Genomic DNA, 24,620 nt, shown 5'->3' on the forward strand with positions numbered 1-24,620 from the left:
TGGGGCGGGGACGGCAGTTGCAGTTAAGAGTTAAAACAAATTAGCCCTCGGCCCCACTTCTCTCCACCAATAGGAAGTGGGCTAGGGCACAGGGGCGACAAATGTGGCTACACGAGCAGGCGTCAGAACCAATCAGCCCTGGGCCTCGTTCCGGTGCGCCAACCGGCGGCGTAAGCGGGTCTGGGGGCGGGAGTCCAGAGCAGCTGTCAGGCTGAAGTCCGGCGAGCTACGCGCAGCAGGGCGGCTGGAGGAAGCGCGGCGCCGGGCCGGGCCCTGGAGATGGTCCCCGGCGCCGCGGGCTGGTGTTGTCTCGTGCTCTGGCTCCCCGCGTGCGTCGCGGCCCACGGTGAGCGGCAACGGGCGGGGCTGCGCTTCAGGGTGGGGCTGGCGGTCCAGCTTAAGCCCGGCTCGGGCCGGGGGCCACGGGTCACCTTGGGGACCCCGCGAATTCGGAGCAGGGCAGATTCAGAGACGGGCGCCTGGAGTGAGTGGGTAGTGGTTCCCGAGGGACATGAACTGTGTGCGGCCTGAGACTGGGCTGTGAGTCCTCAGCCCCCCACGTCGAAGTAAGACTCCCTCTACCCCCACTAGCGCTGACTTAGGTGGCGAAGGGGGCGAGGAACAAGGAGCAACTAGCGATACTACAAGCTGGAGATACGTGAGCACTCACATACGTAAACGGGGCCACACATTGCTACACGTGGGTTCACAGGCACTAGCACATACGTACACACCCAACTTGTTTGCACCTACACGAGAACATAAACATACACCCATATACGTACGTGAGCACATGTGTATACCTACACTTGATTTACACAGATCAGCAGATGCAAAGGCCAGGCAAAGATGTATGTGGGGAGGAGGGGAAGCTTAGTGCTAATCCAGGAAAGCTTCCTTGGGAGTGTATCTGTACCCGATGGGAAGTCTTCACTCCCAGGATAAAAGGCCATATATGTAGCCCAGTGCCAAGCCAGTGGAGCTCTACCGGGTGGCTGATTTTGGACAGTAGAAAAGGACAGCAAAAGCCACAATCCATCCCAACGCTGGCACACAGTAGCGACTTGATAGTTTGTTGATTGACTAACAGACCTGTGGCAGCAGCTTCCACCTTTTCACATTCCTCAGTCTCTCTGGGCTAAGGAAACCAGGGACTCAAGTTCAGGTAAATCATTAGACTTTGGTGCTAAAGAGATCCACACCCCAGAAATATCTGGTTATTCTGGCAATTCCCTTCCTCAACACAGTAGAGCTGGAAATAGCCGTTCATTCATTCAACAACCTTTTTGAGCACCAACTGTATCCTAGCCACTATGTTAGATAATGTGGATACAGTATTGAATGAAGTTACAAACTTAGGCCCTTGTCCTAGTGCAGGAGATAGACAATAAACAAAAAATTACAAATACTGTATAATTACAAATGATGTTAGAAGTGTCATTGGAGAAAAAGTACATTTTGAATGGGCATAAGGGGAGGGCAGTCACAGGGCAGGTTTCCCTAAGTGACATTTAAGTTATGACCTAGTAGATGAATAGAAGTGAGCCATATAAAGGGGTAGAGGTGGGGGTAGGGTGAGGGAACTTGCAAGAAGCCTTGCAGATGTGAAGAAACTGAAAGGAGGGCAGTGTAGCTTGAACATAGGAAGAGATGAAGTTGGAGGGCCAGATCAAGCAGGGCCTTGCAGACCACAGTTTAGATTTTAAGTGCAAAGGGAAGTCGTTGAAGGGTATTGAAGTGGTGACATGATCATATTTGCTTTAAGATGTTTTAAGAAAATCTCTGGCAGTTATTGGGGGAATGGACCGTAGGGAGCAAACATGGAGGCTAAGATAGACCAGTTAGGGCTTCCCTGGTGGCGCAGTGGTTGAGGGTCTGCCTGCCGATACAGGGGACACGGGTTCGTGCCCCGGTCCGTGAAGATCCCATATGCCGCGAAGCGGCTTGGCCCGTGAGCCATGGCCGCTGAGCCTGCGCATCCGGAGCCTGTGCTCCGCAATGGGAGAGGCCACAACAGTGAGAGGCCCGCGTACCGCAAAAAAAAAAAAAAAAAAAAAAAAAAAGACCAGTTAAAAAGCTGCAACAGCCAGGACAAGAAATGATAGTGGCTGGACTAGGAGGATGGCAGTGGAACCAGAGTCAACTTTTAAGTTTTGGTGAGAGTTGCTTTATACGTAGGCTACCACATCTCCATCTTGAAATTCCCAAGTCTGCTTCAGAGCAAAGATGAATGAATTAACCCTCAGAGAGGTTAACACTGGAGCTATGTCTTCCTGGCTCACCTGTGTAAGCAGCAACAGCAGCAGCTGTAAATCTCTGGGGTTACTAACTCTGTCTGCATCAACTCTATCCTCTCCAGGGCACAGACCTCTATCTTACCCACCTGCAGGAACCAACTGGCTGAAGCTGGGTCTCTGGGCCCAGACCTTAACCAGCCCCATTGAAGGCATGGGGTCCATGATCTGAACCTGAACCAGCTTTTTTCCCTTGAGCCTTCTCACCTGTACATTTTACCTTTCAGGCTTACGCATCCATGATTATTTGTACTTTCAAGTGCTGAGTCCTGGGGACATTCGATACATCTTTACTGCCACGCCTGCCAAGGACTTTGGTGGTATCTTTGTAAGTTCAGGGAGGCCCCCTCATCTCTGATCCTGTCTCCACATTCCCCGCACTAAGCCGAGGTGACCCTCATGGCTTCAACCCATACCTGAGTGCTGGGACAGAGAAGGGGGCAGAATCCAGCTGTCTTCCAGGGGCTACAAAGCCAGGAATGGCTTCCAGCTATTCCTCTGGGTATAATACAGACCTGGGCACCACAGAGGGAAAAGCTATCTTCTTAGGGACACGAAGTAGTGAAAAACCAAGGGCTCTGCTAGCTCCACCTCTGAGCTACATGACTCAAGGCAAGTTACTTCCCCGCTCTGGGTCCATACCAACTTCCCTTCCTATGTCTGGGAAAGGCAGGGTGGGATAGGAGTAGACAGACCTTTGTGAGAATTAAGTAAAAATGCTCAAGTGTCCAGTACACAGAAATCGTTCCTCATTTCCCTCACACTTTGTGAGAAGCTGATAAGATGGGATGGTCAGCCCAGTCCTAAAGCAGGTGTGTCTCCCCACACTCTCACCTGTCTAAATGTCTTTCAGCACACAAGGTATGAGCAGATTCACCTTGTCCCTGCTGAACCTTCAGAGGCCTGCGGGGAACTCAGCAACGGTTTCTTCATCCAGGACCAGATCGCTCTGGTGGAGAGGGGGTAAGGAGCGGACAGGCATGGGCACAAGGGGAAGGCAGGCATAGGGTAGATTCTGAGATCAATGTTGGTGGTGATGCTTTGAAATAGCTGCTTTTAAATAATTCATCTTTTTAAGGGTCTTTAAGAAACATCTTAAGATTATCCAAGCCTTTGGCCATTTACTTGTGAGCCTTTATCAAAAAGCCTCCAAGGTCCTCCTTTCATCTTCCCAGGGTGGTGGTCTGGGGAACGGATAGCTAGGACCCTGCCTTTCCTTTGGTCTCATCACCACCTCTTCCAGGGGCTGCTCCTTCCTCTCCAAGACCCGGGTGGTGCAGGAGCACGGTGGGCGGGCAGTGATCATCTCTGACAACGCAGTTGACAATGACAGCTTCTACGTGGAGATGATCCAAGACAGTACCCAGCGCACAGCTGACATCCCCGCCCTCTTCCTGCTTGGCCGAGATGGGTGAGGGCTCTTTGTCTCTGGCTGTATCAGCACCAAGCTGGGTGCCATGACCCGGGGAGGTCAAGGGCAATCACCAGTCCCTACCCACAAGCCTCATCTTGGGATGCCCTGGTTGGAGGGCCAAAAAAGTCCTCAGGCTCTGGAACTCCCAGAGTGATGGGGACAGTGGGGCAGAATGGGGTGTCAGGAAAGTGACCATCACCACCTCTCTTCATGCTCTCCCAGCTACATGATCCGCCGCTCCCTGGAACAGCATGGGCTGCCATGGGCCATCATTTCCATCCCAGTCAATGTCACCAGCATCCCCACCTTTGAGCTGCTGCAACCGCCCTGGACCTTCTGGTAGAAGAGTTGGTCCCACATTCCAGCCATAAGCAACTCTGGGCTGGGAAGGGGAAAATCCAGGAATTCTGCTGTTTGGGACTTGGGGATAGCATTTGGGGACTGGGGGAGCCAGGCAGATGAAAAGGGCTTGGGCCTTGGCTAAGTTAAAGGAAGACACACCACTGGCCTTCCCTCCCCTGGGCTCCTAAGGTGTCTCATGCTATGGGAAGAGGCAAGACCCAGGCCCCAGGTCTTATGGGCTAGGGTCTGGAACTAAAGGGGCCAACAGCAGGTGGTCTGAGAGCCATCTGAGACCTGTCACATCCCACCTGGCTTCAGCCTCCCCACCCAGGGTCTTTCACAGCAGTTGCTGGAATGGTATAAGGAGCTGGTGTTTGAGGACTACATAATAAACCCTCACTGACTTTTTAGCAATAAAGCCTCTCATCAGGGTTGTAACTGTGTCCTAGAGTGAAAGTACACAGGGGTGGGAGGGGCCTTCAAACACTTATCTGGTCCCATGCTCTTGTTTTGAAGGGAGGAAACTGAGGCCCAGAGAGGATACATGACTTGCCCAAGGTCCTGTAGGACCAGTGCTCAGATTGCTAATCTTGGATCACAACAGCCTCCTGCTCAAAAACTTGGGAAGCTGTAGTTCAGTCCCTGAGCAAAAGCCTCATCTTGTAGCCTGGTACTGAGGATCCACACTGGACCTCAGAAGAGCCCTGCTCTTGGACTTTAGAAACATTTGCACAGCAGAGTATAGGCAAGACCAGGGATGAACCCAAACTGGGGAGCTGCAGCTCCCATCTCCTGCAGTCACCTGCTCTATCCTATGCACTTTTGCACCACCCATGTGACTGCTGCCTTCCTGGAGCAGCTTGTCAAGCCATTCTCCACAAAGCATTCCTGCAAAGGCCTGTCACCACTCATATTTTATTGAGAACAGTGGGCGGTGGGGAGGGGGTGCTGGCTACTGCGAAGGATTAAGAACCCAATAGGCCAGACAGGCAGATTCCACCTGGCTCACGATGCAGGAAAGGGCCTGTGGGGCGGCACCTGCCCTCCCTGGGATCCCTCAGCAGGGGCATGTGGCAGCCCCTCAGGAAAGGTAGGCAGAAAGGAATTGCAGGTGATAGGTTATAATTTCCACAGCTTCCAACCCAAGAGTAAGGGGTAGTGCTAATCTGGGGAGGAGAGGGAGAGTCAGGGCTAATCTGAGTATCTAGCCTAGCTCTCCTAGGTTTCTGGAAGACTTCAGTGTTCCTAAATGATCCTAAAGATGGAGACTGAGACTAGGAGAGCCCCTCACTGACCCATGCTCTAGAAGATTCTAGGACATCCTAAATTACGGAGCACAGGCCTTTCATCCCCCAGAATTCAGCCATGCTGCTAGAGTCCTCAGTGGGAGGAGGGTGGGAGGAAGGGGTCATGATGTCCCTCCCAAGGGAGGCAGAGACCTCTTCCACACCCTGTGAGGCCAGGCACTGTGCCAGGGCCTGAGAGGCAAGGCATAAGGACAGATTCTGGGGTCTGGGGAGATTCTCTACTCCCCGGATGTCTAAATGGTGGGTGTGGGGAGGTGAGCAGAGGGAGGTAATGCCCCCGGTTCAGTGTCCCCCACAGAAAGCCTTAGGAAGGTGCTCTGGAGGCCCAGTTCCTCCCTCTTGCCTCTCCCAGCTGTGCTAGTGGGGAAGAGGGTAAGGGTGTCTAACCCCCTCTCTTCAATGGAGTCAGGCTGTTCGCAGGTTGCCACTTTGTGACCCAACCACCCCCCCCCCCAACAGTGAGTTGAGAAGGGTGAAGCCTTAGGTGGATGAGTAAGTGGGGCCATGGAGCCAAGGGGAAGAAACACTGTTAGGCCCTGACCTTGGTTCCAGCCACTTACACCCATACCTCAGGGGGAGGCCAGTTCTGAGAGGCTCAGTGACAGCGCAGAGCCTGAGCCGCTCAACAGCAGTGTCCTGGGCATGAGGTCTGGCGGGAGGTGGAGGGCCTAGGGTCCAGCCTGTCTTACCCTCTGGAAGAAACAGAGCTGGCATGGGGGGAAAGCAGGCAACAGGAGTGGGAGTTCCTTCCAAGCCTCTGCTCTGGGGGAAGGCCCCCTCTTCTGGCAGGGTCTAGGGTAGGACCACTTCCAGGCAGGATGACATCACACATCAGTCATCTCATCCCCCAGCTCAGCATCTTCCGGCTCTCCTTCCTCATCCTCTTCATCGTCCTCCTCCTCAGAGGTCATGTTGGGTTCATCAGCCTCTGCCAGACATTTGGGGCAGGAACAGACAAACAGATAGTTCTCCCTGCAGAGGGTTGGGGGGGATGATGGTGAGGGTACAAAGTCAGGCAGCCACCAGCATGGAGAAGCCCAGAGCCCGGCTTCCCACCACACCCCCAGCTGGCACCTGAGGATCTTGTGGCGGCTATGGCGGCTGCGCTCCCGCTGACAGCAGTCTAAGTAGCTGATGCAGATTTCCTAACGGGCAGAAGAGAGGTGGGCTCTGACAGTCTGTGCTTCTAACAGATGGGATTAGGGCCTCCCCAACCTCTGCCCTATGTCCAACCATTGCCCCATCCCCAGGAGCCGGAGCTGCCCTTCAGCGAAGGCGCAGGTCACCCTGATCCATTCCCCTGTGCTCACAGCAGAGGCCACTATGAGGCTTTCACAATCTGTGTCTGAGACAGGGGGCTATGCTTGGCCTTGGGCCATGGCCAAGGTCTGTGGCTGGGGCAGAGGTTATCTTGGTGTGAAGCTACTTGCCCTGAAAGAAGTTTCAGCCAGGCTCCGTGCACAGCTCTAAGAGCCAGGACCCCACACCCACACTAGTACCCCACAGTCCAAGCCACAAAGGGCCATGTCCTGCTTCCTTAGATGCTGCAGATTCCTTGATCAAAAGATAGCTGGGGACAAGAACTTAGGCACACAGTTGTCTCTGAAACACTGCTCTGACGCTTTCTGGAGTTATTTTTTGAAGTGGGGTGGGGTTAGAGTATACTCATGGGGAAGACTCATGTCCTGGAGCATGTGGGGATTCAACCCAACAGCCTGAACTTGGGACTGTAGCCACTGCTGCTCCCAATTCCTGGAGAGAACCTGCAAGGCCCACTGCCCACCCACCCCGACAGCTACTGGCCCCCTCACCTCTCCTGGCTTAATATCCTCCAGGGCGGTGACATGCAAAAGGAAGTTGTTTTCTGGGAAGGAGGTCTCTGCATTGGGGACACAGCTGTGGTTGCCTGGGTCATGAGAGGCAGGTAATGAGGATTGTTGACTAATAAAAATAACAGCCTTAACTGTGCAGAGCACTGGGTCCCATCTTTCCTTGTTCTCTGATCCCTGCTAGGGCTAGGCAGGTCCTGGGACCCGTTTCCTGTATCCCTGTCCAGTGCTCTTTCCTGAAGAGCACAGGCACTAATGCAATCCCGCATCACTCCCCTCCCCTCCTGCCATGACTGCCCCTTCTCTCCTCACTGGTCAACTTGATCCTCAGATGTGTTCCCAGTGTCTCACAAACGGAGGGACAGGGCTGTGAAAGGGATGCCCGTGCCAGGCCACTTAACTCAGTCCTGTCTGTTATTGGATGTCTGGTAACAGCTGAGCCAGGCCCTCTGAGAGCCCAGTTTGGGAGGAGTAGTGTCCCCAGAGCCTGGGAGGAAGGTTTTGCAGTGAGGAGAGCAGAGGGTGGGAGGCTGGGATCTGGAAAAGACAACAGTCTGAGCTGGCTCTGCCCGCTCCATCAGGTGCTGATGAGACTGCCTTCCAGCCTGAGCTCCTCCCGGGCTATCACAACACTCTCCTACCAAAGCTCACAGGGCAGTGGTGGGGCAAAACCCAGGCTTCCCTTTGCAAGAATCAGAGCTCTGTGCCCTGCCTCAGCACTGGGCCTAGCCCACTGGAAGCTTTTATATCAAGGCACAAGAGTCCAATAAATGAATGAAAAATAATAGAAGGAGAAGGCTGAGGGGAAATCCCCAGGAAGCTCAGCCCTAACCCCACTCCTAGACTCAACTCTACCAGCCCAGAAGGGGCCAAGAGAGATGAACTGCAGCTGTGGGGCTACCCCTTCTCAATGCCGGGACTCACAGCAGCTCTGCAGCACAAAGAGGCCAGATCCTTCACAGTTAAGAAACTCACCAGTTGCTGTAAGACAGTAATATGCAGATGTTATTGCATCCACTTTATAAGTGGGAAAAAGAAACTAGGCTAATAAGGACAGGCACTGGCTCCACTGTCTTGCCACCCAATCACTACTATTTTACCTGAAATTGCTTCTCTGAGGCATAAGCCTTGCTTTCCTATAAATGGTACCACCTTACTGTCCAGCCCTCCCCCACCCCCAGCATCAAGCCTCCGCACGGATGGCGGAGCCATTTCTTGTGTATGTCCTGCAAACAGATCTGAAGCTTCCCATAGGCACACAGGAATTACCTTCCCCAACCACGAACTCAGAGCTCCCTGGGGGAAGACTGTGTCCACTGTCTAACTGACGGATGTCTCCAAAGTTGGGTGAGGCCAAGACTCCATCTCACCAACCTGTCTCGATGTCCTTGTACAGCTGGTCAATGAAGGCGTCCAGCTGCTCACGGTCCTGAGGCTTCAGCTCCAGAGCGTCACAGGCATGCACCCACTGGCTCAGGGAGCTGGGGGTCCCAGGCAGCCATGGTTGGAGAGGAGGAGGCCTAGCTCACAGGGCTCCCCCACTCCAAGCAAGTTAAGTCCATTTCTTTCTCCAGGGGGAGGGTGGGGGTGGGTGGGGGTGTCCTTCCCCAACAGACTAAGTGCTCCCAAGACTCAATCCTTCTGACCCCCACCACTGAGTTTAGTCCAGCATTCTGGCCAGAGTCACACCCTGCCCCACCCTAGTCTTGAAAAGAGATGTGGCTACCTTCCTCAGTCAATCTCCCACCCCAGCCCTGAGGGACAAGCCCAACAGCTCTGGAACATTCTCTCCTAACCTGGTCCCAATTCCTTGGCCATTGGTCCCAACAAGAGCAAAGAGAGACCGGAATCCATCCGGAGTGAACCACTGTGGGGAAAAAGGGAGAAGAGCATTCAGGTTACAGCCACTAGCTTTTCTTCCTGTTGAGGAAGTTTGCTGTGAGTCAGTCCCATCCCAACTCCAGAAGACCAGGTCTGCTCTGGCTTAGCTGTCCCAGTAGGAGACGCTGACCTGGTTGCTCCTGGAGTGCTGGAGTGACTGGGAGGCCATTGGTCCCACCTTCCCCACACTCACCTGGCTGAGTGCTTCCTCATAAAGGGCCTCTGTGAAGAGTCTCCGCAGAAGCTCCAGCTGGCCCTGGTTTAGGGGAAGCAGGGAGAGACTTGCATCCCTGGGGATTTCCCATTAGCACCCAGGCAGGGCCCATAAGACCACATAAGGGAAGGAAAAGGGTGAGCTCTGCAGACCGACCTTTCTCTGGGGGCAAAGGAAAGCCACAGAATCCTTATCTCCAAGAGACTTGGCAGTCTACTGGCCTGTTCCAACCCAGGGTAGCAAACCCAAATTCCTCCCTATTTTCTAGCCCTTGTACCAGCAGGGCGGAGGCAGCCTGGCTTAAAATGTCTGTCCTCACCACCACCCTCCAGGCTCCCTGCCCCAGCTTCCAGACCAGCTTGACCCTCCCCCTCCTTTCCTCAGATTCAGTGCAGGAAGGCCCACCCCAGCGCCCTTTCACACACCTACCTCCACCTTCAGGCAGCTCCTGCATGGAAGTCTGCTATTCTCAGGGAGAATGCATAGTTCTTTGATTTGAAGCAAGTGCTCAGTACATTGGCAACTAAAATTGTTTCACACCGCTCCCTGACCCTGTGGAACCCCCAGCCCTTCACTTTCCATTACACTTGATTCGCCCACTGCTATCCTATCATGGGGTCCTGCCTTCCCACATCAGGGCACCCAGCCCTTCTGTCCTCTGTCATCACCCCACTTCCCAATTTTAAGTCCACATTAGGTCATGAAGTTAAATAGCGGCAGGAATACAAGTCTCTGAACAGATTTTTGGACCCAGGCTCTAACTTCTTCCTGTGGCTGGGAAGGCAGCAAATGTGGAGCTTCCCTTAGGTAGCCATGGACATCCCCAGGCTACTGGGGGGGTGGGAGGGTCATGTGGAGAGACCAACCTTGAATTTGTCCCCCAGGAGTTTGTGGACAATTTCCTCCTCCTCATTGGCGGTTTTATTACAGAACTGGGAGAAGAGCCTGATCCAACAATCCTTATCCTTAGCCTGCAGTGAACAAATATACTTCAGGGTCAGGTTCACACATGCTCACGCATGCATGTGCACACATGGACTCACGGACACCCTCCTCTTTACTGCCACTCCTGCCCACGTGAGAGGAGTAAGCTGTCATTCTAAAACCCCTGCCCTGAGAAACACCATCACACATGAGCTTCTAAGTAGACCCTTCCTGCCCACCCTGCCCACACCCAACCATCTTCCCAGCTGGTGCCAAGCTAGCCAGTTCACGACACTTGGGAAAATAGGAGGATGAGGCTGACGAGCAACAACACTAAAGGGGTCAGAGTGGCTTCTCTCGCTTTATCTAAGAGACACAATCCTGAAAAGGTGGTGCTTATATATGAATTGCTGCTGCACAGGAAGTCATCCATAGATCACAGACCACAGGCAAGATGAGCCCCCATGTCCCCTGCTAGATTTATGGTTAGCTACTCCTAAGGTTTACACAGCAAGCAGCTCTCCTTTGGGAAGCCCAGAAGGAACTCTGTATCCAAGCCAGAGTGTTAAGGTGAGAAGAAAACTGAGGCCAAGGGTTGAATGAGGCCGGAGTCAGCTTCCCTGAGAAGATCAGGTGGGCTCACCTGTTTCACTGTGGCCACCATCCGGGCCATCAACATGATGCTTGCAGTCTCAGGGGGGTAGTGAACACTCCTGGGGAGAAAGAAAAAGGTTTGGCCTAGAACTTCCCTCCCCAGTAGCTGAATTCAGGGAAGCCCAGTCTGATTACTACAGAGAATCTTTCCTACCAATCTCATTTATAACCAAAGAGAGAAAGTCATTGGCAAGGACTTGGGCAGGATTTTATATCCCTATGGGCTTCATGGGGCTCTTCCTGGGAGTGTGTAAAATACTGAGAATGGTAGGACTGGTGGCTCAGATTTAAGGCAGGGGGAATGGGTGATAGTTTAGCCCTAAGAATGGAGGAAAAATCTAGGGGGTGGTAACTTAACAAAGATGGCTGCATCCACTAAGCGTGGGGAAGGCAGGCAGGGAGGGAAGGATAAAGGAAAGAAGAGAGGAAATGCTACCTACCTCCATGCCTCCTGTAGCTTATTGAGAGGATGCAGGGGGTCATCCTGGGAGGGGCCTGGGCACAGGACCCGATGGTATTGCTCAGCTGCGGCTAGCAGACATTCTGTACTGCAGTACGTCACCTGTTGGGGGAGGTGGAGGTCAGCACCCTAGGATCTGGCAGTGGGGTGAGGCACAGACACCCATGTGGTCTCACCTCCTCTAACTGTACTCCTTCCACAAACAGCCCCTAAGCAGTAGTCAGTGGTATTGTGAGATGAAAAAGCATACAGTGCTCTGGGGACATGTGAGAGGGGCACCTGACCCAGGCTTGTAAAAACGTGGGAAGGAGAGACTGCTTCTCAGGTACAGGGAAGGGCCCCTGCCAGGCTCCCAGGAAGAGGGCAAGCTCCCACCAAGCCTATTTTCTAGACAATGGGACTGGAACAGAGGACGAAACTGGCACAGTAATGTCTTTTTCATGTCTTTCCCTACATTCGGGCTCTCAAGGGCCATGACCAAGTCTGTCCTCACTCCTGTCTCCCCAGAGAGGACTTCAGCTTAGCCCCCAGGGATATTCACCTGGCAGTGGGGACAATTCTGGTGCAGGTCCTTGCGCACAGTGCACAGCTCAGGGTGAGGCAAAACCTGGCCTGGTTTCCCAGTCAGTCTCTGGGCGTTCTCCTCTGCCTTCTCCAGTGCCCGAAGGCAGTGGTCACAGGCTGGGGAGAGAGCCAGATGTTGACAATTAAGTGTCTTGAGAGCAGGGGCCACATTTGTCCTTTTCACAGCAATATGCCCAGGGTTAATATAGCACCTAGCTCAGAGAAGGTGTTCAATAAAAGTATGAGAAGTGAGTGAATGAATATGTTAAATGAATGTATTTCACACGCATTATAGATGATGCCTTCTTCCCTCTCCGGAGTCCCCACTCCTCCCGGCAGACTCTCTCTGCTTCTTGATGGGACTTAGTCTATGGGGTTCCCCACCCAGCCCCCAAACTGGGCTTTCCCCACATTCTGGAGCCGAGTGACCCTCCTTTCACAGATTTTTCTCTAGCCCAAGAAAAGTGTGAAAAAAGCATGTGACTGGCAAAGCTAAGAGCGTCCTATTTGTTTCTGACCCCTAACACAGCCTTTATTGACCAAGGGGCATGGGGTCTCCACTTGGTAGAGGGCTCCACTTTGGCACAGAGCCCTTCAGCACGACATCTAGTACCTTACAGTATAGGCCACACTGAGTTCCAGCAGTCCTCCCCCAAGGAGCACTTTGGAAGAACCTCTCTGCAGCAGGCTCACAGCCCCAAATGGCCTGAGATTAGACAGAGGCATGGTTCTCAGGTGCAGCTCTCCAAGGGAAGACGCACTTTCCTCCCAACACCTGGAGTCCTAGAGACGGCAGCCGGTAGGGATGTACGTACTCTCTTCCATGCGCAAAGGCTGCTGGGCCCAACAGCCCTCAGGAGTAGGTGAGATGTGCTCACCTCGGTAGCGATAAAGTGCATTCCAGAGAAACTGTGCAGCCACCAGGGGCCGTTCGATGAATATGGTCTCCCCCTTCTGGATCGGCTGTGTGGCAAACAACCCCTTTCCCTAAGAGGGCAGAGAAGAATAGGATGGCCATAAGAAGAGACAGAGGACATAGCTTCAAGGGCCCCTCACCCCCACGTGCTTCCCTCTCATCAGAGGCCTCTGCCTCAGGAGGGTTCACGGAGCATGGTCGGCACCCTCCATAACTGCCTCCTCTGGAAACGCAGCTCTGCCCAGTTTCAGTCGCACTTCTACCAGCCTGTCTAGAGCAGAGGGCTTGGGATGGGAAGAGAGCCACCACATCAGCCATGTCAGACTAATCAGAGAATTTTTAGGATGGCCAGAGCAGGGCCAAGGTTCACAGCAGGCTGGAGCCTCCAGTACCAGGAACTGGTACAGGGCGGCCTTCTCTGAGTCACCCACATGCCCCTCCAGGATCCTGGTCGTGATGCTGCTCCTCAGGGTTGCATAGAAATCCTACACCACGGGAGGGAGAGGCCTATGCAGGAGAATATGCCCTTCTTCCCTGGTCAGCTGGGTACTCACAGCACCTAGCATACATAGTACCTGGTACCCAACAAGTTCTCAGGTGTTACACTGAAAGGAATGACTAATCCTAGCACCAGTCCTAATGCTAACTTGCTGTGAAAATTTGAGCCAGTTGCTTCACTTTTTTGCATCTGTTTACCATGTGAAAAGTGGGTATTATAATAATACCTACCAGGTAGTTTCCAGGATGCAGTGATATAACACAGGTGAAGGAATTTCATGAACTCTAGCTCCTTACTACTCAAAGTGAAGTGATGGACTGGGCAGCATGGGTATTGCCTGGGAGATGTTAGAAATGCAGAATCTCAGGCCCCACTCCACACCTGCTGAATCAGAATCTGCATTGTTAAAATCAGCTGCAGATACCCAGGCAATTCATATGCACATTAAATGAGAAACACTGGTCTAAAGCACTGTGGATATGTACAGGATGAAGGATGAGAAAACTGTTGAATTGCCATCTCTCAAATGTGCAAAGGGACGCAGGAGACAGCTTCAGAACCTAGGCAGTTACTGGCCCAGCTGGGCACTTTCTCCCACTCTACAGAGGAGTGGTGCCCCTGCCAACAGTGAACTGTCATGAAAAGAGATAGAAAGGAAATGATTGACACAGCAGTGAAATGTCCTGTCACGTTGCCTCCTGGGTAGCTCCCGGTTTCCTTCTAGCACTGGCACTCTGGATAGACAGGGGCACCTCCCAAAATCAGCAGCAGGATGTAAAGACCTGGACAGGCCCTGAACACCCCGTGAGCCACACATCTCAATCCTGTGAATAACTCTGGGAGCTCTAATATGGTACAGTGGGGCAGCTGGAACAAAACCACTGGCAAAGCCGTGGATGCAGCCTGGTTGTCTTTCTAGAAGCCCACCTCCATGCCTAGTAGCCCCTGGGACCCACCCAGCAAAATGAAAACCTGGCCTTCCTCTGTGGGACAACAAGATATGGACAGCTATCCACATTACTTCTGACAATCTCAAATCTCAATATTGAATAAATATTGATCTCTTTCTCCCTCCTTCTGGAGGACCAAATGTAGGAAATATTTAGTAAAGCAAAGGGAAGAATCAGAGCTGTTCCTCTGTGAAACCACTTATCCCCCAAACATATAAAGTATTTCAAGAAAAACAACTCTAATTCATATTACCAAGAAGACTGGAGAGAACGGAACCTGAATGGAAAGGGTACAAACTATGCAAAGTTTATCTCCAATTTGAAAAGTTCAAGTTTAAAAAAAAAAAAGATTGTACCAAAATATCTAAGACTATGTAGTAAATTAATTCTTTATTAAATTATTTTCTTGAAAAATATCAAGTGCCAAAAGTGAATTCAAAAGGAAGAAAGCCAAGACAGACTTGCAATGCCAGTACCTGCCTGATGTGCATTAGTACAGCATCCTGGTTGACATCTACCATATTTGGTCAGGTTTCTGTTCTGACTGGTCACGTCCCTGGCATAGCAATTGGTAAAATTTTGGAAATCATTCCTGCCAATGTCCATAGAGGCAATAGAGAAAGTGGTCAAAAACTACCCCCATGTGAGACCCCTAGTCTATATGGTTTCATGAGCGAGCTCTCTCAAACCAAATAAGTAATTCTTGTGCTATTTAAACTATCCAATAACAGAGAAAAAATGGAAAGCCTCTCTATTAAAAAATAAACAAGCATAATTTTGATGTGGTAACCTAAGGAAGATACCATAAAGGAAAAAAAAAATCACAAACTAATCTCACTTTATGAATGTAGAGGCAAAAAGCCCAGGATAAGCCATCTTGTCACCAGGTCTGGGTATGTGATTCTTCTGCAGCAGCAGATGATGTAGGCATGAAGAGGGAAGCCAACTCATTCTTCCAGAGCTGGGGTTTTGATAGAAGGCTAGGACTGGACAATTGGGCAAGGAGAGTGGCTGAAGTGATGAAGTAAGAGGGAAGAAGTAAAACAAGGAGGGGCCTGAGAGACAGGGGTGAAGTGAAAGTAAAGGTGAGTATCTCTGCAGGCTAGGAGCGACGGAACTGAGACACCATCAAACTGTGAACCAATGAAGAGCACTGGAGGCCTTGGGGTAGAGATGGAGTTGTGGGCAGCTGAGGAGGCCAAGGATATGGGAGCTGATTTACCACGGGAAGAGAGGAACACTCCAGATGCCTCTGGAGTGAAAAGAGGACAATGGAAGGTTGGGTTCGGGAACTGGATGAGTAGGATGATGTTGAGAGCAGGAGACAGATGACTAGAAGGCTGACATCTAGGGCAAGGACCAAGGATACACACAGCCACTACACATGACAAACTGTTCAACCTCATTAGTAAACAAATATAAATGAGAACAAAGCGATATCATTTTGCACAAATCAACCAGCAAAGATATCCAAGAAAGAAAATACTCAGTGCTGGTGAGAACAAAAGGATGTGTGCACAGACACTGAGCTCCAATATCTTTGACCTCAGAGATAAAAAACAAGATACAACATAAGGGTCCATAAATGAGCAGTTGTTGAGTGAACAGTGGTCCTCCCATGAAACAGACTATTACTCAACTCTTAAAAATTAATATGTAGCATTATTGATATTGAAATATTTACTGCTGCATCAAAAAGCAGTTTCTAAAAATACAGTTTTAATATGCATATATTTGCACAAATATAGATTCTGAGTGTTTTACCTTCTCTTTCCTTACATGCGCTTTTTTTTCTACAACGAACTTCTAAAACACGATAATAAAACAACAAAATGTCACCCTCTTGATTTAAACCCTTCAATGCTACTACGGGCTTCGGTCCAAACTCCTTAACACTCCAAGCCCCTTCGTGAAGTGTCCTGGCCTTTTCCCTCAACCCCCACCCAAATCTCACTCATAAAGTTCCCTGAGAACCCAGGCCTTTTTGTACCGCAGCTCCCCCTGCCCAGCACGTCCCGCCCAAAGCTCCCAGGACCCAGCAGTAATGTCCCCCGGCCTGGCGCTCCCCGGCCCCACTGGCGGAAAGGCCCGATTCCACGGGGGCAGGTGACGCGCACGGAAACTCAGCGGGCTCGGGCCCACCGCATGACCGCCCCGGAACCCTGCGCGCGGGGACAGGTAGCCCCCGGGCCCCGAGCCGGGAACGGGCCGCAGCGCCCGAGCGGCAGAGGAGCCTCTAGATTCCAGGCATGGGGTCCGGTGGGGCTGTCTCCAAGGCCGGGCCGAGTGGGGGGACCCCGGCACGGTCCGCCGCGGCCTCACCTTGGCGCTGCTCACGAAGCGGACTTCCACGGCTACCCGGGCTCGGCCCGCCACGCCCACGCAGAAGGAGAACACGTCGCACATGGAGGCCGCCATCTTGGGCGTACCTCCGCCTGCTGACCCTTGACCCCGCCTCGACCCGGGAGGCCCCGCCCCTCACTGGCCCCGACCCCAGCGTGAGCGTCCCCGAGGCTGCGAGGGTTTGCGCGCTAGCCGGTCTTAATTTGGATCTTTTTGGTTTATGTATCTGTAGGTTAAGTAGTTCGTTTACTGGGTGTAGCTGGGCCTGCCTTTGCGCAGTTTTGCCTCTGTCTCTATCTTCGTGGCCAGTACCAGAGCTTGTGTGTGCGTGTAGTTTTGATCTGTGTACCTGTATCCGAGTTCACGTTTGTGTTTGTTGTTTCTGCCACCCAGTGGTTCGTCTTGAGTAAAGCGCTCTCTGGACCCAGTCATGGGGTGGGACGCAACGGGCTGACTTACTGCTATCCTCTCTGGCCCTCAACCTGAAGGGAAGAACTAGCTTACCCCCACCTATCCATCCTACAAAGTCCGGCGCAAGATTTCCTATTTCCGTAGGCAGTCTGGCAGCGGGACAAACTGTCCTACGAAAGATCAAGCTGGACATGTGTCTTCCTCAGACTCTTCAGGGCGTAGGGACCTTGTAGCCTGGGGGTGCTGGAGGTCTAAGGACCCGTGAAATTGTATGCAGAAGTGAGTCTGCAGATTCTCATTGTCCTGACAACAGGAGAGGGATCTATTCTCTTGTTCAGGACTGACCTGAACATTTGTCCCCACAGCCAGGCCTGACCACCATGTCTCAGTTTGTTCTCTCGTCCTCCAATTGATTCCGTGCTACTTGAAAAGGGACCTGTGTCTGCATCTGCTGCGGTCTCATGGTGACATTTAGGGATTTGATAGAGCACAGTAACTGCTGAATAGGTCACTGCTGGTGATTTAAAAAAAAAAAAAGAAAAAAAAGTGAGCCCATGGTTCCCGGAAGAGGCAAATGTAGCTGTGTTCCTTTAATAGAGCTGACTGGGTCCAGCATTAGGAAGGATTTCCCGGAAGACAGGAACAGGAGGGTTCTTGAAGCTGGACCCTGGCCTCCCTCCAGCTGCAGCTTGGTCCTGGAGGCGATGGTCAACAGACTTGGCGGCAGGTGGTTTCCCAAGGCCACCCCTGCTCCCTGCCTTTTCTCCCTCCCTCAGAAAACTCTGGAGAGCAGTGTGGACCATGCCCTCTCTCACCACCAGGTGGCAGGGCAGTCCTCCTTCCACCAGTTCATCTCAACACCCAGAAGTCATTCTGTATTCTAAATGAATACCCTCAACAGAAGCCCGCCAGGGAATGTGGAGTGCTAGAGAAATTAGCTCTGGAAATATTGGTGGCAGGCTTCACAAGAGTAGGCTATCAGCTACGCTTCTTGGAAAGAAACTGAGTAGATTCCTGGGAAGGAACGGGAGCCATGAGAACTGGTTGTGAAGCAGGGGAATAATAATACAGCAGAGTTTATGACAAAATGCCAGTTTTGGCAAAGGCAGAGTTAAATCTCTCTGTATGAAGATGGATAGGGGGGTCAAGTCAAGTAGCTAGACGGAAAAAGATGGTGTTCAGGGTAGCATGTCTGCTCCAAGGAGGCAGCTGGGCCTGAGCTCCTTCTGAGAGTGTTAACATTTCAGACAAAATAAGAAAACTTTGGTAAATTCTGGGAGAGGAAATGGGCTAAATGGTCTGCCCTTCCTTCTTTGCTCTCAACTCCACCATCTCCAATGGCGAATTCTTCTAGGCCCATATACTGATTCAAGGAGGCCCTCTCTCGTCTACAGCCAGGCCAGGCAAAGATTAATCCCTGGAGAAGCCAGGGGTGAGGTATTACTCCCACAGATGAAGGGGGCCTATAAGCCTTAATAGTTACTGCACACTTAGTACTGAGCCTGGCACACTATAAGTGTTTTACAGACATCATCTCAGTCTTGGGAGGTCTACGTTATCAACATACCCATTATACAGGTGGGGAAAAAAACTTCAGAAGTTCGGTAACTTAGCCAAGGACACAGCTGAAGGCCAAAGTCTGTACCCATGACCATTTGCATTATTACAGCTCCCAGGGGTAGATATAGGAAAGGGGGACCCCTGCTTGACAGTTCAGATTCCCCTGATGCCCTTTGACCTGACAAGCTCTTCATTAAGAATTGGAACAGGGAGGTCCAGTTGGTGCCCCCAGGAAGAACTAGCCCAAACAGCTCGGGTTGAGCCTCTGTCCCAGTCCTCAGCTGTCTACTCCTGACTCTGCATCTTCTCTCTGGATGGTGGTGTTGGAGCTGCTGGAGGGCTCATCCGGGGAGGCAGCCATGGCAGATGCAGCTGGCAGTCTCAGCCTTTGCTGCTTCTGATACTTAACCCTGCGGTTTTGGAACCAGACCCTCACCTGTAATTGAGGCAGTGAGAAGAGATCAGAATGTAACCAGCAGTTCCCACTGCTTCCCCCATTCCCACAGTCCCCACTCCTCTCTGGTCAAAATTTACTCTTCATTCTAAGGGAAGCACACCCTTCCCTCTAATGCCAGTCACCACTCATTCACTCAGCAAATATTTATTGAGCTCCTGATATGAACTAGGCATCACCCTAGGTGACGGTGATAATAGTGAGCAGTAGAGGCATGATCTCTGCCCTCATGGAGCTCATAGTCCAGTGGAGGGAGACTAATAACAAACATGGAAACAAATGTATAAACACAAAAGGGGGTATGAACAGGGGTTTGAGCCTCCCTGAAGAACCAGCACTTAAGCTGAGGCTCAGAGGATGAGAGGCCAGCCCGATGGGAACAGAGAAAAAAGCAAGCCAGGGCAGGGGAACCAAGCTTGGAGCGTCTGAGGACCAAAAAGGAGGACAGCATGGCAGGCACATCTGAGAGAGGAAAGCAAAGGAAGGGAAACTGTGAAGGCCATGGGTTAGAAGTGTCAACTTTGAGCTTTTAAGTGGGATGAAACACAGTCCTATTTACATGTCAAGTAAATTGCACATCTGGCAGTTGTGTGAAGAATGGATATAAACAGATTTGGGGAGATAGCTGGGGAGACTATTGCAGGGATCTAGTGAGAGCTGGGGCTGCACACTCCCTTCCCTGTGTGATGAGAAAAACAGTCCCATTTGGAACTGGGGGCAATGGAGAGAAATGAAATGATTCCAGTTGTATTTTGGAGGTAGAAGTGAAAAGGCTAGCTGATGGATTGGAAGTGGGAGAGAAAGAGGAATCTAGGATGACTAAGTGTTTTGAGCAACTGGGTGGACGGTGGTGCCATGTGTGGGAAAAGGAAGAGATATGGGGAGAAAAAAAATAAAGAATTGAGGTTCTGACTTAAGTTTAAAATGGCTACCCACAAGACATCCAAGTGGAGGCCGCAAGAAGGTAGTTAGAGGTACAAGTCAGGAAAGAGAGGTGGGCTGAAGATAAAAATTAGGGAGTCATTGGCTTACAGATAGTATTTAAAACCCATGGGGATAGATTAAATCAGCTAGGGAGGAAAATTCGAGGTCACAAAGAGAAGAGTTGCCTACAAAGGCAACCAAGAAGAAAGGACCAAAAAGCCAGGAGAAAAAGCAAGAGAGTGTGGTGTCTGGAAGCCAAGAGAAGAGTGTATTTCCTAAGAGAAGGAGTGGTTGCCTGTACTGAGTGGTGGGGTAAGATGAGGGAAGGAAAGCATCTGCTGACTTTGGCAACATGGAGGACATTAGAGACCTTGATGAGAAGGTTCAATGAAATGGTAGGTAAAGAATTCACAATGCAATGAGTTAAGGAGTAGATGGGAGGTGAGGACATACAGAGAACATAGCCAGTTCTTGATAGGTTTGCCTCTGAAAAGAGCAGAGAGATGATGCAGTAGCCAGAGGGGAATATGAGGTCAAGGGAATGTTTATTATTTTTAATATTTAGTCCCTTGAATACCTACTTAATTTCACTGTCAGCTCCTTATTTAGCATGGAGACATTACATTATAAAGTTCTAGATTAACACCATGTGTTGTTTCCATAATGTGATTTCAAATAGGACTATTTTTCTCAACATATAGGGAAGGGAGTGTGCCAGTGGTTAGGGCCTGTCTCCCCCATCGGCATGGCACAGAGGATGAAGGCCTATAAATTCCTCCCAGCCCCAACTCAGGGCCTTTGAGAGAGTAGTATCTGTCCCTAGGTACAGCCCGGGCCCCACAGGAGTCTCTGCTCTCACCTGGTTCTCTGTAAGGTTGAGCTGGGCTGCCAGCTGGGCTCTCTTCTTCCCCACTAGATTGTGCTGTTTTGCAAACACTTTCTCCAACTCTTCCAACTGCTCCAAGTTAAACATGGTTCGGACCCTCTTTTGGGATCTCTCAGTGTCCTGAAGGTCCTGAGCTTGGGCCCAGTTGCGGGGACCCCAGAGGCCTAGGCAGTGAGCCAGCTCCAAGCCTGAAGAGCAATTAGCAGGAGGAGAGGTTAGCCAGTAACCCCCTAGCTTCTCATCTTAGAGGAGAGAGAACAAGCTCACAGCTCCACTGCCCTGTCTTACCCTTGGCCAGGTAACACAGCAAGAAGGCAGGGTGGGAAGAGACTGCGCAGAAGTAAAACAAATGAGAAAGAAGGGACAGTGTTGTGAGACCGCTTCGGGCTCCATTATTCTTCAAGTGAGTGGCATAATCTGTGGCCCTAAGAGGAGCTGCCAAACCTCCATCTCTCCTTTCCTTTCCTTGGCTACTTCAGGAAAACCCTATGGGATGAGCAGAGAAGAGACCTGCTTCTGAACAAAGAGTGAGGGTTCATCCTCTTTGTTCATTCAACTTTTTGAATGTCTACTATGTTTCAGGCATGGTTCCAGGACAAAACAGAAAATCCCTAACAGTAAAAAAAGGCAATTAAGTAAAATATTGAGTATGTCAGAAAAGGATTAGCACTAGTGAGAAGAATAAAGCAGGGAAGGACAGGGTTAAGTGTGTGGGAGGGGGAGGGGGGATAGTTTGTATCTTTAGAAAGGTAGGCACCTCACTAAGTTGACACTTGAACAGGGCCACTATGTATAGCTTGTGCCCTGCACACAGGTACCCAGCTGAGAGGGTAAGTGGAGTCTGAAATTCTGACCACTCTCCACAGGCCAATTCTTCCTGCCTGACAAGGTGTTGTGCCAGCTTGAAGTTAGGGGGTGACCTTTTCTAATGCACACAAGGGTGCTTTTCAGCTCATAGAGCTGTGGGCCAGCAGAGATGGAGATTGGTCTGCCAGGGGGCAGTACCTGAGTCATAACTCCAAAGGAGTGAGGAAGTAAGCCCTTGGGCTAGCTTGGAGGGAAGTGTTCCAGACAGAGGCCTGGTAAGTGCAGTGCTAAGACTGCTCAGCTCCCACTAGCCTTGGGGAGGCTCCAGGGCTGGCAAACGAAACTGCCCCAGTGAAGGGAGTGAGGCCTGGCTGCCCAAGACCCAAACCACTGGGCTCACCTGGCTTACCATAAACATAAGCATTAATAGAAAACTATGAAAAATAATCAATGGGGCCAGATTTAAAATATGGTACATCCTAACAATGGACCATTCTGTGGCAAAGAAGCTCTGCATGGACTTACAAGGAAAAATCTCTGATTCACGGTCAGGTGAAAACAGTAAGGTGCAGAGCAGTGTGTCTAGTATGGGGGTTAGAAGAATGTGTGTGTGTGTATGTATGTATATATATATTTATTCTCACACATATATACGTGTGTGCAGGTATAAAATACCACTGGAAGAATAAAGAAACTGGTGTCTGGCTGCCTGCGGGGTGGGGAGAACCAGGTGGCTGGGGGACAGGAGTGGTAAAGGAAACTCTTCTCCATACTACATCTCAGTTAACATTTTGAAGTTTGAACTGTATGGATGTAATACCCATGCAAAAACTAACTTGAAAATGAGACAACCATATACAAAGTCGTAAACTGCAATTCAAACCTCAGGTGTGTGGGGATGTTAGAAAAAGGTGGCTTGGAGTGAGGGCTGTGGCTCTTATTCATGGCACGAATTTGGATGGGGTTGGGAGACCAGTGTTTCTCTCCCACATGGTTAGGAGAAATGCCAGCTGAAGGGAGTTGAGGAGATGCAGGATGGGGGGAACCCAGGAAGTAGGAACCAGGTAAGATTGTCTTACAAGGATCTTGGTATGGGTCAATAATGCTTGCACTAACTTTGCTTCTGTTTTCCTTCATGGGAACCACGCAGATGCATGAACCAGAGAGCCAAAGATGGCAGAAACTCGTGTAGATGGATGTTAATGCTAGAGGAGAAAGTTACCTCAATGGTTAAAGTCTCGCTGGGATTTAAGTGACTGCGCTCCAGGACCCAGAGCCCCAAGGTACCACTCTAAGAGCTATAAGCAAGCAGGCGCAGAGCCGTAACCGCGTCGGCTAACTCCCAACAGCTCCTCGCTGGAGGGTACCAGCGGCAGCATCCGCTTCTCCCGTCTAAGACCGGGCCCTGGGTTCGCGACGAGAGCCGCTTTGGGGAAGAGCCTGCGCCACCAAGCGTTATCCGAAGCGGGTGTGGGAGGGAGCAAGGGCCTCTACCAATCCCTCGTCCAGCGACGCGGGGCTGGGCCCCCTGCAGCCCTGCGCTGGTCCTAGTTGTCTTCCGAGCCCCCTCTGGCCCGCCCTCACCTCCCGCTCCGCACCCGCCTCACCACACACACCTTCTCCCACCTCAGCGGCGGGCCGGGCAGCCTCCCACCCGGTCTGGGTCCCTCTCTCCGCCCGGTATCAACGGCAGGCTCAAGGGTCATAGCGTTTCCACCCACTCTAACCGTGTGTGGCTCTCAAACTCGGGGACTTCTCCTCTACCCTGTGCCCACCGTCGCGGCCGTCCGCCACCTCGTACCTGTGACGCCGAGGCCCTGGAGGCCGCAAAAGTGGGCAGTGCGCAGCCGCAGCACCGGGAACTGGGGGCACCGCTGGTCGAGCCCCGCGTTCAGGTAGGCGGGCAGCCACGTAGCCGGGCACGCGCTGGGCAGAGCCGGAGCGGGAGGCCGGGCGGGCGCGGTCCAGAGGCCCCCGGCAGCGCCGACGGAGACAGACAGAGAGGAGATGGCGGGCGCACGGCGGTCGGGTCTGGCCAGGATGGCCTCGACAGAGAAGGAGGACTCGAGGCGTCCGGTTGCACGGGGTGGGCCTGGGCCTGCCGAGCGGCGCGGCAGCGCGGGGGACGCGGGCGCGGGAGACGCGGGTGCGGGAGAGCAGCTGGAGCGCGGGCGCTGGACCCGGGCGCCCGAGGTAGCGGGCGGCCGGCAGCCTCGCTGCCCGGGGCTGGGCATGGCGCGGCCCTTGCCCGGACGGGCGCAGGGAGGGGAGCCGGGGGCCTCTGGGCTGTGTGGGCAGCGCGAGAAGCGAGTGAGCACACCTGCTTTAAATAAGGGAGCGAGCCTTGCTGTCCAGGAACAGCCGCCGCTGCCGGCGAGGTCTCTTAAATTGGACAGGGCGGGGCCGGACTGGCCGGGCCTTTTCTTCCCGCAGCCCAGGCACCGCCTCCCGGGCGCAGCCAACCCCGCAAAGTCCCAAAGCTCCGTGTGACCCAGCGCCCTCCCTCCTTACGCATTAAAAAAATCCCACCCCCAACCCCAGCCCGTGCTGTCGGGTAAAGGACCCTGAGCTCGCTGTGACTTGCTGGTGATCCTGGGCGAGCCACCCCGCCAGTGTAGATGGATGTTAAGCTTTGCCTTCAAGCTTTAGCTCATCCTCTCACTGTCTGTGAAGCAGAAGCCCTGGCCACACTCACCTGTGACTGCGCAAGCCCTTAAATTAAAAAAAAAAATTAATTTAAATATCTTGTTTAACCACTGTGAAATGTAAATTTCCCACCTTTCCCTGACTGGAGACACTGCTGTAGTTACCAATTTCTTTTGGGTCTTTCCAGGAACTTTCTGCACCCACATTACTTAGGGCCCACTGGAAAAATCTTTCCTGTATACAAAAAAGTAGAAGGGTAAAAACATTAATGGTTCCAGATTAAGAAATACTAATTTATTGCAAATGCATGAGAGTTGATGTCCTACAAAACCTGAATTATG

The 24,620-nt window shown here is 51.9% G+C and overlaps 3 protein-coding genes across 12 annotated transcripts; 1 reads left to right on the plus strand and 2 right to left on the minus strand.

The window, feature by feature from the left end:
- Positions 1-97: 97 nt before the first annotated feature.
- PRADC1 (protease associated domain containing 1) lies at positions 98-4,459 on the plus strand. Its single transcript, XM_004277075.3, has 5 exons — positions 98-346; positions 2,522-2,622; positions 3,148-3,257; positions 3,538-3,705; positions 3,931-4,459. Exons 1-5 carry the CDS (start codon positions 280-282, stop codon positions 4,049-4,051), a joined length of 567 nt encoding a protein of 188 aa, XP_004277123.1. The 5' UTR covers positions 98-279; the 3' UTR covers positions 4,052-4,459.
- A 487-nt stretch (positions 4,460-4,946) lies between these two features.
- Positions 4,947-16,721, minus strand: SMYD5 (SMYD family member 5). Of its 10 annotated transcripts, none has more exons than XR_007470916.1 (14): positions 16,571-16,721; positions 12,699-12,870; positions 11,861-12,000; positions 11,300-11,421; positions 10,849-10,918; positions 10,148-10,252; positions 9,261-9,323; positions 8,983-9,053; positions 8,561-8,667; positions 8,111-8,167; positions 7,588-7,723; positions 7,169-7,263; positions 6,432-6,502; positions 6,219-6,285 (listed from the first exon to the last, which is right to left on the minus strand). XR_007470916.1 is itself a non-coding variant. In XM_004277074.3 (13 exons), the coding sequence occupies exons 1-13, from the start codon at positions 16,664-16,666 to the stop codon at positions 6,182-6,184; spliced, it is 1,254 nt and encodes a 417-aa protein (XP_004277122.1). In that variant the 5' UTR covers positions 16,667-16,720; the 3' UTR covers positions 4,947-6,181. The 10 variants fall into 10 exon arrangements, 6 of the variants coding, with proteins under 6 accessions (XP_004277122.1, XP_033256392.1, XP_033256384.1 ...); XR_007470915.1 differs by having other exon boundaries at positions 6,263-6,329; XM_004277074.3 differs by lacking the exon at positions 7,588-7,723 and having other exon boundaries at positions 4,947-6,329; positions 12,762-12,870; positions 16,571-16,720.
- A 674-nt stretch (positions 16,722-17,395) lies between these two features.
- NOTO (notochord homeobox) lies at positions 17,396-24,071 on the minus strand. Its single transcript, XM_004277131.3, has 3 exons — positions 23,435-24,071; positions 20,800-21,014; positions 17,396-18,998 (listed from the first exon to the last, which is right to left on the minus strand). Exons 1-3 carry the CDS (start codon positions 23,865-23,867, stop codon positions 18,840-18,842), a joined length of 807 nt encoding a protein of 268 aa, XP_004277179.1. The 5' UTR covers positions 23,868-24,071; the 3' UTR covers positions 17,396-18,839.
- Between the last annotated feature and the right edge of the window lie 549 nt (positions 24,072-24,620).

This window comes from Orcinus orca, chromosome 13 (assembly GCF_937001465.1).
Source record: "Orcinus orca chromosome 13, mOrcOrc1.1, whole genome shotgun sequence".
NCBI lineage: Eukaryota > Metazoa > Chordata > Mammalia > Artiodactyla > Delphinidae > Orcinus > Orcinus orca.

What these genes read in the sequence shown, in the direction of transcription:
- PRADC1 (XM_004277075.3), top strand. Translation starts at nt 280, where the DNA reads ATGGTCCCCGGCGCCGCGGGCTGGTGTTGTCTCGTGCTCTGGCTCCCC. An exon ending in CGCGTGCGTCGCGGCCCACG is followed by an intron (nt 347 to 2,521) that starts GTGAGCGGCAAC and finishes TTTACCTTTCAG; the next exon opens with GCTTACGCATCCATGATTAT. An exon ending in TTCCTGCTTGGCCGAGATGG is followed by an intron (nt 3,706 to 3,930) that starts GTGAGGGCTCTT and finishes ATGCTCTCCCAG; the next exon opens with CTACATGATCCGCCGCTCCC.
- SMYD5 (XM_033400493.2), bottom strand. Translation starts at nt 16,666, where the DNA reads ATGGCGGCCTCCATGTGCGACGTGTTCTCCTTCTGCGTGGGCGTGGCG. An exon ending in TCCTGGGGGACAAATTCAAG is followed by an intron (nt 9,324 to 10,147) that starts GTTGGTCTCTCC and finishes CCCCTAAACCAG; the next exon opens with GGCCAGCTGGAGCTTCTGCG. An exon ending in GGCCAAGGAATTGGGACCAG is followed by an intron (nt 8,668 to 8,982) that starts GTTAGGAGAGAA and finishes TGGGACCCCCAG; the next exon opens with CTCCCTGAGCCAGTGGGTGC.
- NOTO (XM_004277131.3), bottom strand. Translation starts at nt 23,867, where the DNA reads ATGCCCAGCCCCGGGCAGCGAGGCTGCCGGCCGCCCGCTACCTCGGGC. An exon ending in CCAGGGCCTCGGCGTCACAG is followed by an intron (nt 21,015 to 23,434) that starts GTACGAGGTGGC and finishes ATTGCTCTTCAG; the next exon opens with GCTTGGAGCTGGCTCACTGC. An exon ending in TCAACCTTACAGAGAACCAG is followed by an intron (nt 18,999 to 20,799) that starts GTGAGAGCAGAG and finishes CCTCAATTACAG; the next exon opens with GTGAGGGTCTGGTTCCAAAA.